This window comes from Haplochromis burtoni, unplaced genomic scaffold (genome assembly GCF_018398535.1).
Source record: "Haplochromis burtoni strain Fernald_Lab_line unplaced genomic scaffold, NCSU_Asbu1 Contig_3, whole genome shotgun sequence".
NCBI classification, from domain to species: domain Eukaryota; kingdom Metazoa; phylum Chordata; class Actinopteri; order Cichliformes; family Cichlidae; genus Haplochromis; species Haplochromis burtoni.
Genome location: NW_024582364.1, coordinates 147,885 through 160,115, shown reverse-complemented (window position 1 = coordinate 160,115; position 12,231 = coordinate 147,885). Strand labels below are relative to the sequence as shown.

Sequence of the window (12,231 nt, the reverse complement as noted above, 5' to 3'; positions counted from 1 at the left end):
TATCTATCTATCTATCTATCTATCTATCTATCTATCTATCTATCTATCTATCTATCTATCTATCTATCTATCTATCTATCTATCTATCTATCTATCATTTCCTTTTCCTCTACTGTTGGACTATAATTAATAATGTAAGGCATTTAAAATGAATAATAATGCATTAAAGATATCGAAAATTTATGTAGCAAGTGTCTGTGGTTCTACTTTTCACCGTGACATTGACAGACATCTCTTAGGGCTGCACGATAGCCATGACTGAGTTGTGTTTTAAGCACTCCCTGGGCATTGACTGATCAGGGGAAGTAGCCTGCAGGGACACACATATAACCTCTGACAAACACTCAGTCACACATGCACAAAAGAAATGTGTGTAAATTGGTGCGTCAAAGAAAGCCTTATGTACTGCCAACCTAGCAGTCTGAGAAAGGGTTTACTCAAGGGGATTGAATTTTGTTGAGCCTGACACAGCAAATGGCTTCAACACAGTTACTTTGTGTCAAAGCTACGAGAATGGTAGCTTGGGGCTTATTAAAACTGCTCTGGACAGAGGAGTCAGTTTTGCCACAGTCAGGGATGCACTGTAATTAACATAAGTCATGAAAATAAAAGATAACAGTTGTTTGCGGCCTTAATTATCAAATGAAGGATCTAAGGTGGATACAAAATCAAATGCTAATAAGGAAACCTTCACAATGCCAATGCACACGAGGTTTTTCCCCACCCTGTGATGCATTGTTGTTTTTTGCCTTTCTGTCAAGGTTTGACTGGCAGTTTTGTAATTGCAGTATTCAGTGCAGCAATAAAATAGACCAACTCAAACAATTGCTTTGGGTGATCCTCCAAAAAAATGTGCCTGCCAGCTTTCACCCAGCTGTCAGCTCCTCCAGATGTTGCCTCATAATATCGCCTCATTTGCAGCCCACCTCAAGACAGACGTTGCTAATACTGTAAATTCAGTGGTGCAGCCTGATGGTCATGCTTATGCAAGAAATCAGACCTTTAACATTACACCAACTCCTGCTTGTGATGTTCATGTGAACACAAGTCAAATGCTGCTGCTGTGGCTTAAAGCGATCACCCCCATCAGATTCAGTGGTTTTTGTCATGTACAGTATCATCACTGTGTACACTGTTTAAGTTAATTAAGTGGATTTATTCAATGGTTAAAACTATTTTGCAGTTTTCTCTTTAAAAACAATCAAAAGATCATTCCTGATTAAGTTGCTAAAATATTTATTAACCTGTGTTTTTGGGCAGTTTGAAAGGTTGGATTGCATCTGTGAACTGCCATCATCAGGCCTCTCCACAAAGTTCTATTTTGTCTAAGTATGACCTTTGGCTGGGCTACTCATGGTTTGCATTTTTTATTCTAATTTGACTCATACTTATTCTTCCTTTCTTCCATTCAGACCAGTGTTCCTATAACAGTTCCCAAGAAGCCACCACACAGCACCGTGTTGTTATCTCCATAGCCATAGACATGTTATTAGACAGGAAATCATGCCATAGTGCTTGGAGTTCTACCCACTGAGTTCAATTTCTGTCTCATCAGATGAGATAAACTTATTCCTGATGCTGCTGGATGCATTTAACTGATGTTCAATAATCTCAAAGCAGCTGTCATATGGCTTAGACTCAGACTGGCTTCTTTTCAGCCCCCAAGACCTAAAGACATGATCTCAGTGCTTCTACTGAGATGATGATCCTACAGCAGGTTTCCCAGGTTTCTTATCTGCAGCAGACCTCTAAGCCTCTGCTTGATTGATCAGTGGGTTCTTTCTGAATAAGGCCCTTCTCCCTCTGTCTCAGTTTGGTCAGACATTTCTAAGAATAGTCTTGCTGGTTCCAAAATTATTCAATTTCATGATTATTAAGGCCACTGTGTTCCTTGGAGCACTCAGATTTAAAAATGGGTTGATATTTGCCTCCACGTATGTCTAGCCACAGTTTTATCACAGGGGCCTACTGTGTTCCTGTGACTCCATGGTTCAGCTTCTGTCCTGACATTAAGTGTGATCCTGGGACTTCATGTACTCCTTTTGCACATATTCCTAAAAACATGTCTTCACAGCATTATTGGGAGTTACCAAGCGTAGAATAAACATTAGAATTCTATACTTTTATCTCCTAATTAAATCTATAACAGTATATAAAAAGTGAAGGAATCATAGAAGTTCATTACTGCACTGCTCTGCACTCAGGTCCATGCACTAAGTATTTGCAGATTCTCTCAGGGAAACATTTCCTTTTAGCCTTTAACTCACACCGACAACCCATCTAAACGAGTTAACAGACATTTCTAAGTACTAAATGTCTGTGTTGTGCCCTCATGTTTCCACATGACTACCAACAAATTTTAAATTACAAATGTTCAGACCGTACTTGTTGCCCCGTAGCTGCAGATGTTATTTGCGCTTCAACATCTGGTGCTCACACCCGATGACAATGGAAACTCACTGAAAAGAACTAGTTAATTATGGGTGGATATAAAATATGCTTATACTCCTTTTTTTTCTTGCATATTTCCTTTATATGTGCAAGTTCACTCTTCATCCTAAATATGTTAAAATATTATAATTAACAGGGTGAACCTTTCATCACTTTTCAAACTTTTCAAGGAAAACCAAAAGAGTTGCAAAAGGCCTGAAAAAAATCCCCACAAACATTTCACTTTCTTTTTTTAGTGACTCCATACAAAATGTAGATCTCTTATGTGCATACTAATAAGCCCCAATAAATAATAAGTGTGTGTTTGACAAATACGTTTCTGACATCAAACAATGGATAATTAGTTAATATTCAGGACGGAAATGCAGCTCATTATATTTAGAGCCACGGAGTAGATTAGTGTGCATCTTAGACCTACATAAAACACTCTAGGGATATATTGCTCTGCACATAAATCACATAAAGTATTTAAATGCTATATAGTGAAATCACAAATATTGTCAGGCAAAGGGAATTAGAAGAAATTATGTTTCCTTGGTGACAGGCTAATGTATGAAACATTCCCTTTTAACTTAAAAAGATGAGCATTTATGGAGCTACTATTTCATTCGCAGACATTTTTGTTTGTCTTTGGGCAATATATAAAGTGTTTGTAGTAAAACCAGTAATCTGATTGTAGCCATTGCCAGTAATAGATTAATGTAAGCATTACGGCTCTGCAGTTGATTTGTGGATACATTAGGACCATTACATAAACGACCGGGACAGACTAATAGCAGGCTAAATTTTGGACATTGGTGAAAATAACATGGTTAAGTGCATTGCAGTACACTGTAACTTATTACGCCTGCCAGCTAATAGAAATGAATAGAATCAACTTTATTGTCCACCAGAGTGGAAATTTGTCTGAGTACACTTAACCGTTTGGACAATTATGTCATAAACTTTGTTCTAATTTATTATATTAATCTAAGCTTTATATCTGTTGTGGTACGCACGTGTCCGTGAGCCACTGTGGCAGCCTTGGAGTCTTTCCTGACAGAGTTGTTGTTTTATATGTTGGTCCAAAATAGAAATGACTTCTGGATACATTTGCTTCGTACTCTCAGATGGAGAGCCTATGAAATATTAAAGTAGGAATCTATTTTTTATCCAGTGGCCATAAAAAGACGAGTCCAGTTAACCAGGGCTGTGCCACAGGGAGGACGATAAACTGTTTGCATTTTAAATTATACATAAAAATGGGCTATGGACTGTGAATTAGAAAGTAATGGCTGTACATTTATTTTGGAGGTATGTGCACAAGAGCTTGAGATTTTGAGTGTGAGCGTGCTGCCATAAGCTTGCTGTTGCATGCTCCCCACTGAGATTTTGAGTCCTACCCAGTGGTGCCGCTAAGTGAGCAGCTTGGCGACATTTGTAAATCGAATGACTTTATGGAATGCAAAGCTGTAAACCCTCTGATGGATTAACTTGAATCCAGTCTGTATGGAATCTCTAATGAGCAATTACACTCACACAGACAGGGTTCAAAGCAATTAGTGTGGTAACTAGAATCAGCTTCTAGTCAAGAGCAAGGTGAGGCACCTTGATCCCAGGACTAGACCCTATTCTCTTTTTGTCTCCTGAGACTCCTCCCTCCTTCTCTGTGGCTTATGCAAAGGGCTAGGCACAAATTGACTTGATGGAGATGGGTTTATTCCAATCATGGCTGCAAAGATTTTGCCTAAACAGCTCTGAGAAAGAAGGCTGCCCTTGGGTGTAGCTGCAAAAATGATGATTTGAAGTCTACTTGCTCGCTGTCCATCTTGTGGCAGCATATTGAATTTGTTTACAAGTGTTTTACTTAGCCCGTCGGCACAGAAAAGCTGTACTTCTTTTTTTGCAAACATCGCCAGTCTGTGAACTGGTCTCACCTACTGTAGAGTGGCATAAAAAGCTAGTTGATAGCGTAGCGGCTTTATCTCTTTATGAGCTCCTATAGGGAAAGATTGCAGGAAAATTGGTTCTACCACTATCAAAGAGCAGATACTGCTAGGGTAAGGGATAAAGGGGTGAAAAAAAAGTCTACATTTACTCTTTCTATATTCCCTCATCTGTTCCTTTATCCCTTAATCTCCCTCCCTCTCTTTGTCTCTCTGTCTCGTTCTCTCTCTCTCTAGCTCTTTTCCTCTCGTAAGCACTGAATCACCACCATTTTGTTGTCTGCCTCTACATGTTTTGGAGCCAGTTCCTTTAATTCTCCACCTACACTCTTTGATGTGTTCAGTACACGTTCATTTTAATTTACACATTGCCGTGCTTTGGCCCGTCTCTAAGCATGGATAATAGAGCAAATGAAGGAATCATCATTTGCAGCGATCAAAAGTTTATAGTGATTATAAGTAATGCTGTGACTCTGTGATTTAAGCTAACACTTGGGGGTTATTTGAATTCACCAACCTTTAGCTCAAGACCCCAAAAGACTAGTTTCATCTTCTGGAAAGCTCACTGAGCACTTTGGTTGTTCTAGAACTCTCATTGCGAGCCGACATGTCTAACTGCCCCTCCCCACTGGGCTGCCCGACCCACTTCTCAGGCTCTCCGGGGATGAAGATCTACATTGACCCCTTCACCTACGAGGACCCAAACGAAGCTGTACGAGAATTTGCCAAGGAGATAGATGTTTCTACTGTCAAAATAGAGGAGGTCATTGGTGCAGGTATGGCAAATCTTCGTGCATGCGTGCTTTTGTATTCTGTGTCTGTGTGTCAGATAAATGTGGATTGTTGAGTTGTTGTATGTCATATAAAAACCTGAATCTGTTCAAGGTCATGAAGAACAACCTTTCTGGCAGCCACTTCAGATGGGAACATGTCAAGGGCCTATGTCAAGTGTACTAGCAGTATATAGGCCACCTACCCAGGGACATAATGTCATTAGAAATAACTCAACCCTCTCTGCCTTTTCTTTGTGCTTCTGTGTTTTTGGATCTTGTTGATTTTGGCTTTGATCATGTTCAGCCCTTGCATCATTTCTTCCCCATTTACTTTACATGTAAAAGTGCAGACATTTTGTTTCCTGTCCTTGCTTTCTTGTTTTGTTTTGTTTTTCTTAGCTTGAGAATGACCTCTTATGTATTATTAAACTGTATATTAAAATTACAACTACATAATTAGGTCCTGATTGCTTTCAAGTGAATTCTGATTAAACTTAGGTTCAGTATGTCCATGTGTTTGGTACATGTCCCTTTCTTTGGGATCGAACACATCTTTTCTACAGCCGAGAGGACACTGACATCATACATGCTGGTTCATATGGAGGCTAAAATACCCCTGGTAATGTTGCTGGGCCTGGAATAGCTTTGGAGCACAGGCGGCCTCAGCAAGCTAGGTGTGAGGAAGTGACAGAGATACAATAGGGATAAGGATGCAGTGGGATCAGCTAATTAAAGGTTTTTGTTTTTGTTGATTTCACTATGTGTTGTCTCTCCAGGACACCAAGGTGGTGATAATTAATCACATGGGTTCCAGAAATTTGCCAGACAGTGCTTGCCTGGTATTGTTTGATAGGGGGAATATAAAGGCACTTGCCAGCCTATGCTGTGTGTCAGAGGAGCCATACTGTATTATATGATAGCAAGACATAACAGGCTCTATAAAAGCACTTTAGGTAACTTTAAAAACAGACGTGAAATTTATGATCTGATTAACTCTGCTTTTGTGTAAAGGCTTTTTCTGCTAACAGAAGGAAATGAGGAAACTCTTCTTTCTCTTTCAAACTAGGGGAATTTGGGGAAGTCTACAAGGGCCGTTTGAAGCTACCTGGCAAGAGGGAAATCTATGTAGCCATTAAGACCTTGAAGGCGGGCTATGTGGAGAAGCAGAGGCGGGACTTCCTGTCTGAAGCATCAATCATGGGCCAGTTTGACCACCCGAACATTATCCGTCTTGAGGGTGTAGTCACAAAGAGCCGTCCAGTTATGATCGTTACTGAGTTTATGGAGAATGGCGCCCTTGACTCATTCCTCAGGGTGAGTGATTTTTTTTTTTTTTAATGCTTGTACTGTGTCACACAAAGTTGCAAACAGCTATATGACGAGATCTGAAGCCATGTGTGAGTTAAATGGAAGCTTGAAAATCTGAGACTGAGAAGCTAATTGGAAGTAAATTGTAAAGCAATCCCACTAAAGGAGTTCATGCTAAGAATCCCTCCTAATACAAATTGGAATGAGCCTTCTTAATCTGTCCAGTGCCAACGGAGAATATGTTTCATGACAATGAACTTGATTTCAGTCATTCTTAATTTGAAAATTTCCACACTGGCTAGCTTTATCAGCCTTTAATTTAATGCCTGGAGCTATTAATGGACTCTTCACTCTTTCTTTTATAGTCAGGATTGAGCGGACATACAGCTTAATCAATATTCAGCTCTCTTTTTTCCTGCTTCAGTCTCATGGATTGGTGTTCTATTCCACTTTGATCTAGGGTGGGTTTAAATGGGTTCTTTGAAGTTGGCTTTGCTAACCGCCACATCCGACTTGTGTTTCCATCGATCTCTCTTACCCTCTTATTTGTTACTGGGTTTCTGGGGTTCAAAGCTTGCTCTTCGGAGCATTCACACAGGGGTAGGGGCACCATTCTTGGAGTTTAAAGAGATGGATGCCTGCATGCCTGAATGGAACAATGCTCTAACACCTACACTGAGTAAGATTGGCTGCAGGAATCTGATTTGCTTATTTAATACAAGTATACTCTTCCTCTGGACATTAAAAGAATTTGAAAGGCAAGACAGGGACTCAGTGTGTTGATTTTGTAATTGCAAAGTGTAACCAACAAACAAGAAAAAAAAGGACGCACAAGAAAAACTAAAATCAAAGATAACTCAAAATAAGGGTCTTGTATGTAGCTATAACAACATGACTCCTCTTGTTATCTGCCATGTGCATGTACCCCATGGCTGTGATAATAATGATCTGCTGCAAGGCTTACCTCATGCTACAGAAGAAGATGAGAATCCAACTGAGCAGCCTTGACTCAAACCGAATTTGATTACGGCACACGTTGAATGAGGAAGTGGAGTGATGAATTTAAGTCAACATGTGTTAATGATTCAGTAAGAAGAAACAGCGTAATTATTTTTTTGCCTATTAAAAATGGTTATATTAGCCTTTGCTGCAATCTGCGACCTCCAGCTTTGCTCATTTACAGCATGGCAACGGCATGACATAAGCTCTGCATTTTCATTTGTTTTGCTCTCTGTCCTTTAGCAAAATGATGGTCAGTTCACAGTGATCCAGTTGGTGGGAATGATGCGTGGGATTTCTGCAGGAATGAAATATCTCTCAGAAATGAACTACGTCCATCGTGACCTGGCCGCACGGAACATTCTCGTCAACAGCAACTTGGTGTGTAAAGTGTCCGACTTTGGTCTGTCACGCTACCTGCAGGATGACACGTCTGATCCCAGCTACACCAGCTCTCTGGTGGGTAATAATTGTGTTTTACTTTGTCTCAGTGTCATGGGGAAACTGTTATTCACGTAGCGCTTATCTAAATATAATTTCAAGTTTCCCAACGTCTTTTGCTGACATATAAACCAATTGAAAAACACCACCTATCAGTCTAATAAGTTTTGCTACTGACAATGTCTCACTCTTTTTGAAGGTCTTGCAAACCTTTCACCTTTTCAGCGCCTTTCATTTTATATGAGCTGCCACTCTTTGCTTCCTCATCCTCCTTCCACTCTTCCCTATACCCTGCAAGTCACGGACCGGAGGTCTGTCACATCTTCATTAGTGTGGAGACAAGTCTCCTCTGGGAAGGCTCTCTCGTTGGCATGCCCAGAGTGCAGAGAAACCAAAGGGCATTGCAGCCTCTCAAACTGACATCTCCCACCCTTCTCTCTCTCTCTCCCTCTTTCCACTCTCTCACTCCTCATTCATTATTACTGGAGCATCATGGGAGGCTTTGGCTCCTCATTAACTCCTCCACGCTACAGATCTGTAATTATTAGCAGCCATCGTTAGTTCATCTTCTGCCTCTCCTCTTTCTAATTCATAACACACTTTTACACCCTTGCAAACACACGGCGTAGGTCATTAGGACTCCGGACATGCCTTAGGTTGTGTGCTGGGATTTAGTTGAGTGTGTGTGTGTGTGTGTGTGTGTGTGTGTGTGTGTGTGTGTGTGTGTGTGTGTGTAGGCGCATATAAGGCACCGTGTGGACATCCACAAGCATGCACGTGTGTATCTCGTGTGGCTACGGCTGATGTGCGTGTTCTTCAAGCATCATATCATATATATATATATATCACAAACACTACATATATATATATATATATATATATATATATATATATATATATATAAAAATATATATATATATATATATATATATATATATATATATATATGTATATATATAAGATACAGCCAGTATCTTAGCTGTTCCCAGGACTGCACTCTGTTCTGGACAGAGATCTCCGATGTTGTTCCCGGGATCTGCTGGAGCCCACCGTAGCTTGGGAGTCACCGCACCTAGTGCTCCGATTACCACGGGGACCACCGTTACCTTCACCCTCCACATCCTCTCGAGCTCTTCTCTGAGCCCTTGGTATTTCTCCAGCTTCTCGTGTTCCTTCTTCCTGATATTGCTGTCATTCGGAACCGCTACATCGATCACTACGGCCGTCTTCTTCTGTTTGTCTACCACCACTATGTCCGGTTGGTTAGCCACCACCATTTTGTCCACAGGATCTTAGCTCGGTCATTCTCCACCACCCTTGGGGGCATCTCCCATTTTGACCTCGGGACTTCCAGGTTATACTCGGCACAGATGTTCCTGTACACTATGCCGGCCACTTGGTTATGGCGTTCCATGTATGCCTTGCCTGCTAGCATCTTGCACCCTGCTGTTATGTGCTGGATTGTCTCTGGGGCATCTTTACACAGCCTGCACCTGGGGTCTTGCCTGGTGTGATAGACCCCAGCCTCTATGGATCTTGTACTCAGAGCTTGTTCTTGTGCTGCCATGATTAGTGCCTCTGTGCTGTCTTTCAGTCCAGCTTTGTCCAGCCACTGGTAGGATTTCTGGATATCAGCCACCTCCTCTATCTGCCGGTGGTACATACCGTGCAGGGGCCTGTCCTTCCATGATGGTTCCTCGTCTCCCTCCTCTTTCTTGGGTTTCTGCTGCCTGAGGTATTCACTGAGCACTCGGTCAGTTGGGGCCATCTTCCCAATGTATTCTTGGATGTTCGTTGTCTCATCCTGGACTGTGGTGCTGACACTCACCAGTCCCCGGCCCCCTTCCTTCCGCTTAGCGTACAGCCTCAGGGTGCTGGACTTGGGGTGAAACCCTCCATGCATGGTCAGGAGCTTTCTTGTCTTTATGTCAGTGGCTTCTATCTCCTCCTTTCAGCCTGGGACCTGATCACGGGCAGGGCGTAGCTGTTGATAGCCTGTCTATCTATCTACATATATATATATATATATATATATATATAATATATAGAGAGAGAGAGAGAGAGAGAGAGAGAGAGAGAGAGAGAGAGAGAGAGAGAGAGAGAGAGAGAGATTTCAGTGAGCCGTGTCCTGTGTTTTACCTGTCTGCTTCTTATTTTGAGTTGACGGCCTCAAGTGGCTCTGCACAGCCCATTTTAACTGCGCTACCTGTGAACAGGGATTTTAACTTGCTTCATAACACCGCCTTGGGGTTTCTTGCTGAAAGTGATTCATTGTATACAATCTGAATATAGAGCTTTGTGATACTGTGGGGGTGGGGGGGTGGGGGGTATATATTATGAATAAATATGAATGCAATCTGAATATATTACACTATCAAAAGGGGCATATTTTTAGGATCAGGTTCATAGGTATTTCAACACATGCAGAACTTGAGATCTAAAGCAACCAGTCAAATAGCCTGTGAGTCGGTGTAGGTATGAAAAGGAGAGTTCTCAAAATAATCTGCATTCATCTAAATATAGGTGAAGAAACAAAACAGTACTAGACAACACACAGTCCCCTGTTCATTTTCCTGTCTTCCTTAGTGCCTGCATTATGCCGAAGCTGCTTTTCTCCTGAATTATTACTTATAAACAGGAAAAGCATAAAAAGCAAGCCCAAGGTAAGCCATTGATTGGTTGGAGCATGGTTGCTGATTTGTGAGAGTGGCAATAAGAGTGATGTGGCAGATATAAGTCAGAGGAGATATGACCACACATTGGTGTGACTGAGAGCTAATTGCTCCCCAGGAGTAACCTGCTTTGTATGCTTGACCCTATAGCTAAACCTTGCTGAATGGGTATTATTTAGCAACAAAGAGGAGCAGCACTTCTGTTGTCTGCACTGCTGAGCTTTACTAATAAACCAGTGTGTAAAAGATAGGGAATGGATTATAGATTGCGGTCCGTATTTTGAAGTTGTTTATTGCAAACTCTCCAAACTCTCCTTGAGGGCATTATCTGGAAAGTACATAGAGCAAGTTGAGTTTTGAAGTCTGAACCTGGGGAGATGTTGTGATGTTAACACACTCTGGTTTTTTGATGGTGTGTTTTTAACTGATAGAGAGTTTGAAACAAGCATATCGAAGCTTTGGCTGTGCTTCACTTTTATACTGAGTCCTCATTTATTATCATAGGGATTCAGATGAAATCTTGGGTTTTAGCTGATTTTTGTTTTTAAATCAAGAGTCAAGAGAGCAGTTTTATCCACATGTCTGGGAGGCGTATTCTGTTAATGTGCCAGTTAAACGATTAAATAAAAGCGAAAGTGCTTTCCCATCAGAATGCAGGCACTTCATAAGCCTAGCTGATGTTGCCACACTTTCATGTCCTCCTGGTTCAGTTTAACCTGTGATTTAGGGGGCATCTATGCATACATGCTACAAGAAGGGGGGTGTTCTATGTTGTAATTAAGGAAAGCATGGCTCATGCCCTTCACTCCATGACCTCTTTAGTTATGACCTGATGCTAAACAATCAGTGAGCAAGGCTGGCATCGCAGACAAGGCTGAAGGAAATTCGTAAATTAAATTGCACTGACAGGCAGTGATTTACATCGGCACCAACCTCCTCCTCTAGCAAATTAATCACCTCTTTCCCTCTGCTGCTTTTCTAATTTTTGCCTGCAATTCTAAGCACACCAATTACAGTGCCTGTGGTGTGATGTTGGATGTATGGTTGGGAGGACATGCTGGTAATTGTGTTAACCCTGGACGTGGGTTCAGTCTGGAGCAGTGTTGTGGAGTTTCAGACAGAAGGAGGCTGTCCTTCCTCTCTGTTGGCTGCTCACCAAAGTCATAATTAATTAGGCTCACAGGACAATACCTGAGCCACTCTGGTCTTACTAAGGTGATGCAGGCTAACTGATTTAAGGACTCTAAAAGATTGTGTGCTTCATTGCAGCTATGAATTTACTGTGTTTGTTTCAGTGCAGATTTTATATACTCAACTGCACGAGTTTAAAAAAAATAACCAACTGGCTCATCTCAAGTCGTGATGCAATATGAGTAACCCTGCTAACCTAGCAAACAAGCAAGGCATTTAGTCACTATTCCAATCCATAAAAAAAAGTTTATCATTCCATGCATCACTTGTGTATTTACAACTTTCATCAGAAGCTCAAATACCATTACGCCAGCCCTTACAGACTGGCTAGGTGCCTCCCTATATAATAGGCTGACATAGCGTCAGATGTCATTCAAACACCTCTTCTCGCTTCTCACAGAAGCTTGTAGACAACTGTGCTATTGGGTGCTAAAGCTAAACTGTCCACAGATTCGAGTGAACAACTCGGTC

The 12,231-nt window shown here is 41.4% G+C and overlaps 1 protein-coding gene across 2 annotated transcripts in view; it reads left to right on the top strand.

Annotated features, from left to right (window-relative positions):
- LOC102309964 (ephrin type-B receptor 1-B) overlaps positions 1-12,231 on the top strand; it is a 169,068-nt gene that overhangs the window by 133,309 nt on the left and 23,528 nt on the right. Inside the window, exons 10-12 of one of the 2 annotated variants that reach the window (XM_005912843.3) lie at positions 5,030-5,152; positions 6,216-6,463; positions 7,700-7,915. In XM_005912843.3, the coding sequence (XP_005912905.1) occupies positions 5,030-5,152; positions 6,216-6,463; positions 7,700-7,915 (587 nt within the window). Of the gene's footprint in view, positions 1-4,963; positions 5,153-6,215; positions 6,464-7,699; positions 7,916-12,231 lie in introns of both variants that reach the window. The other variant, XM_005912842.3, reaches the window with a different exon arrangement.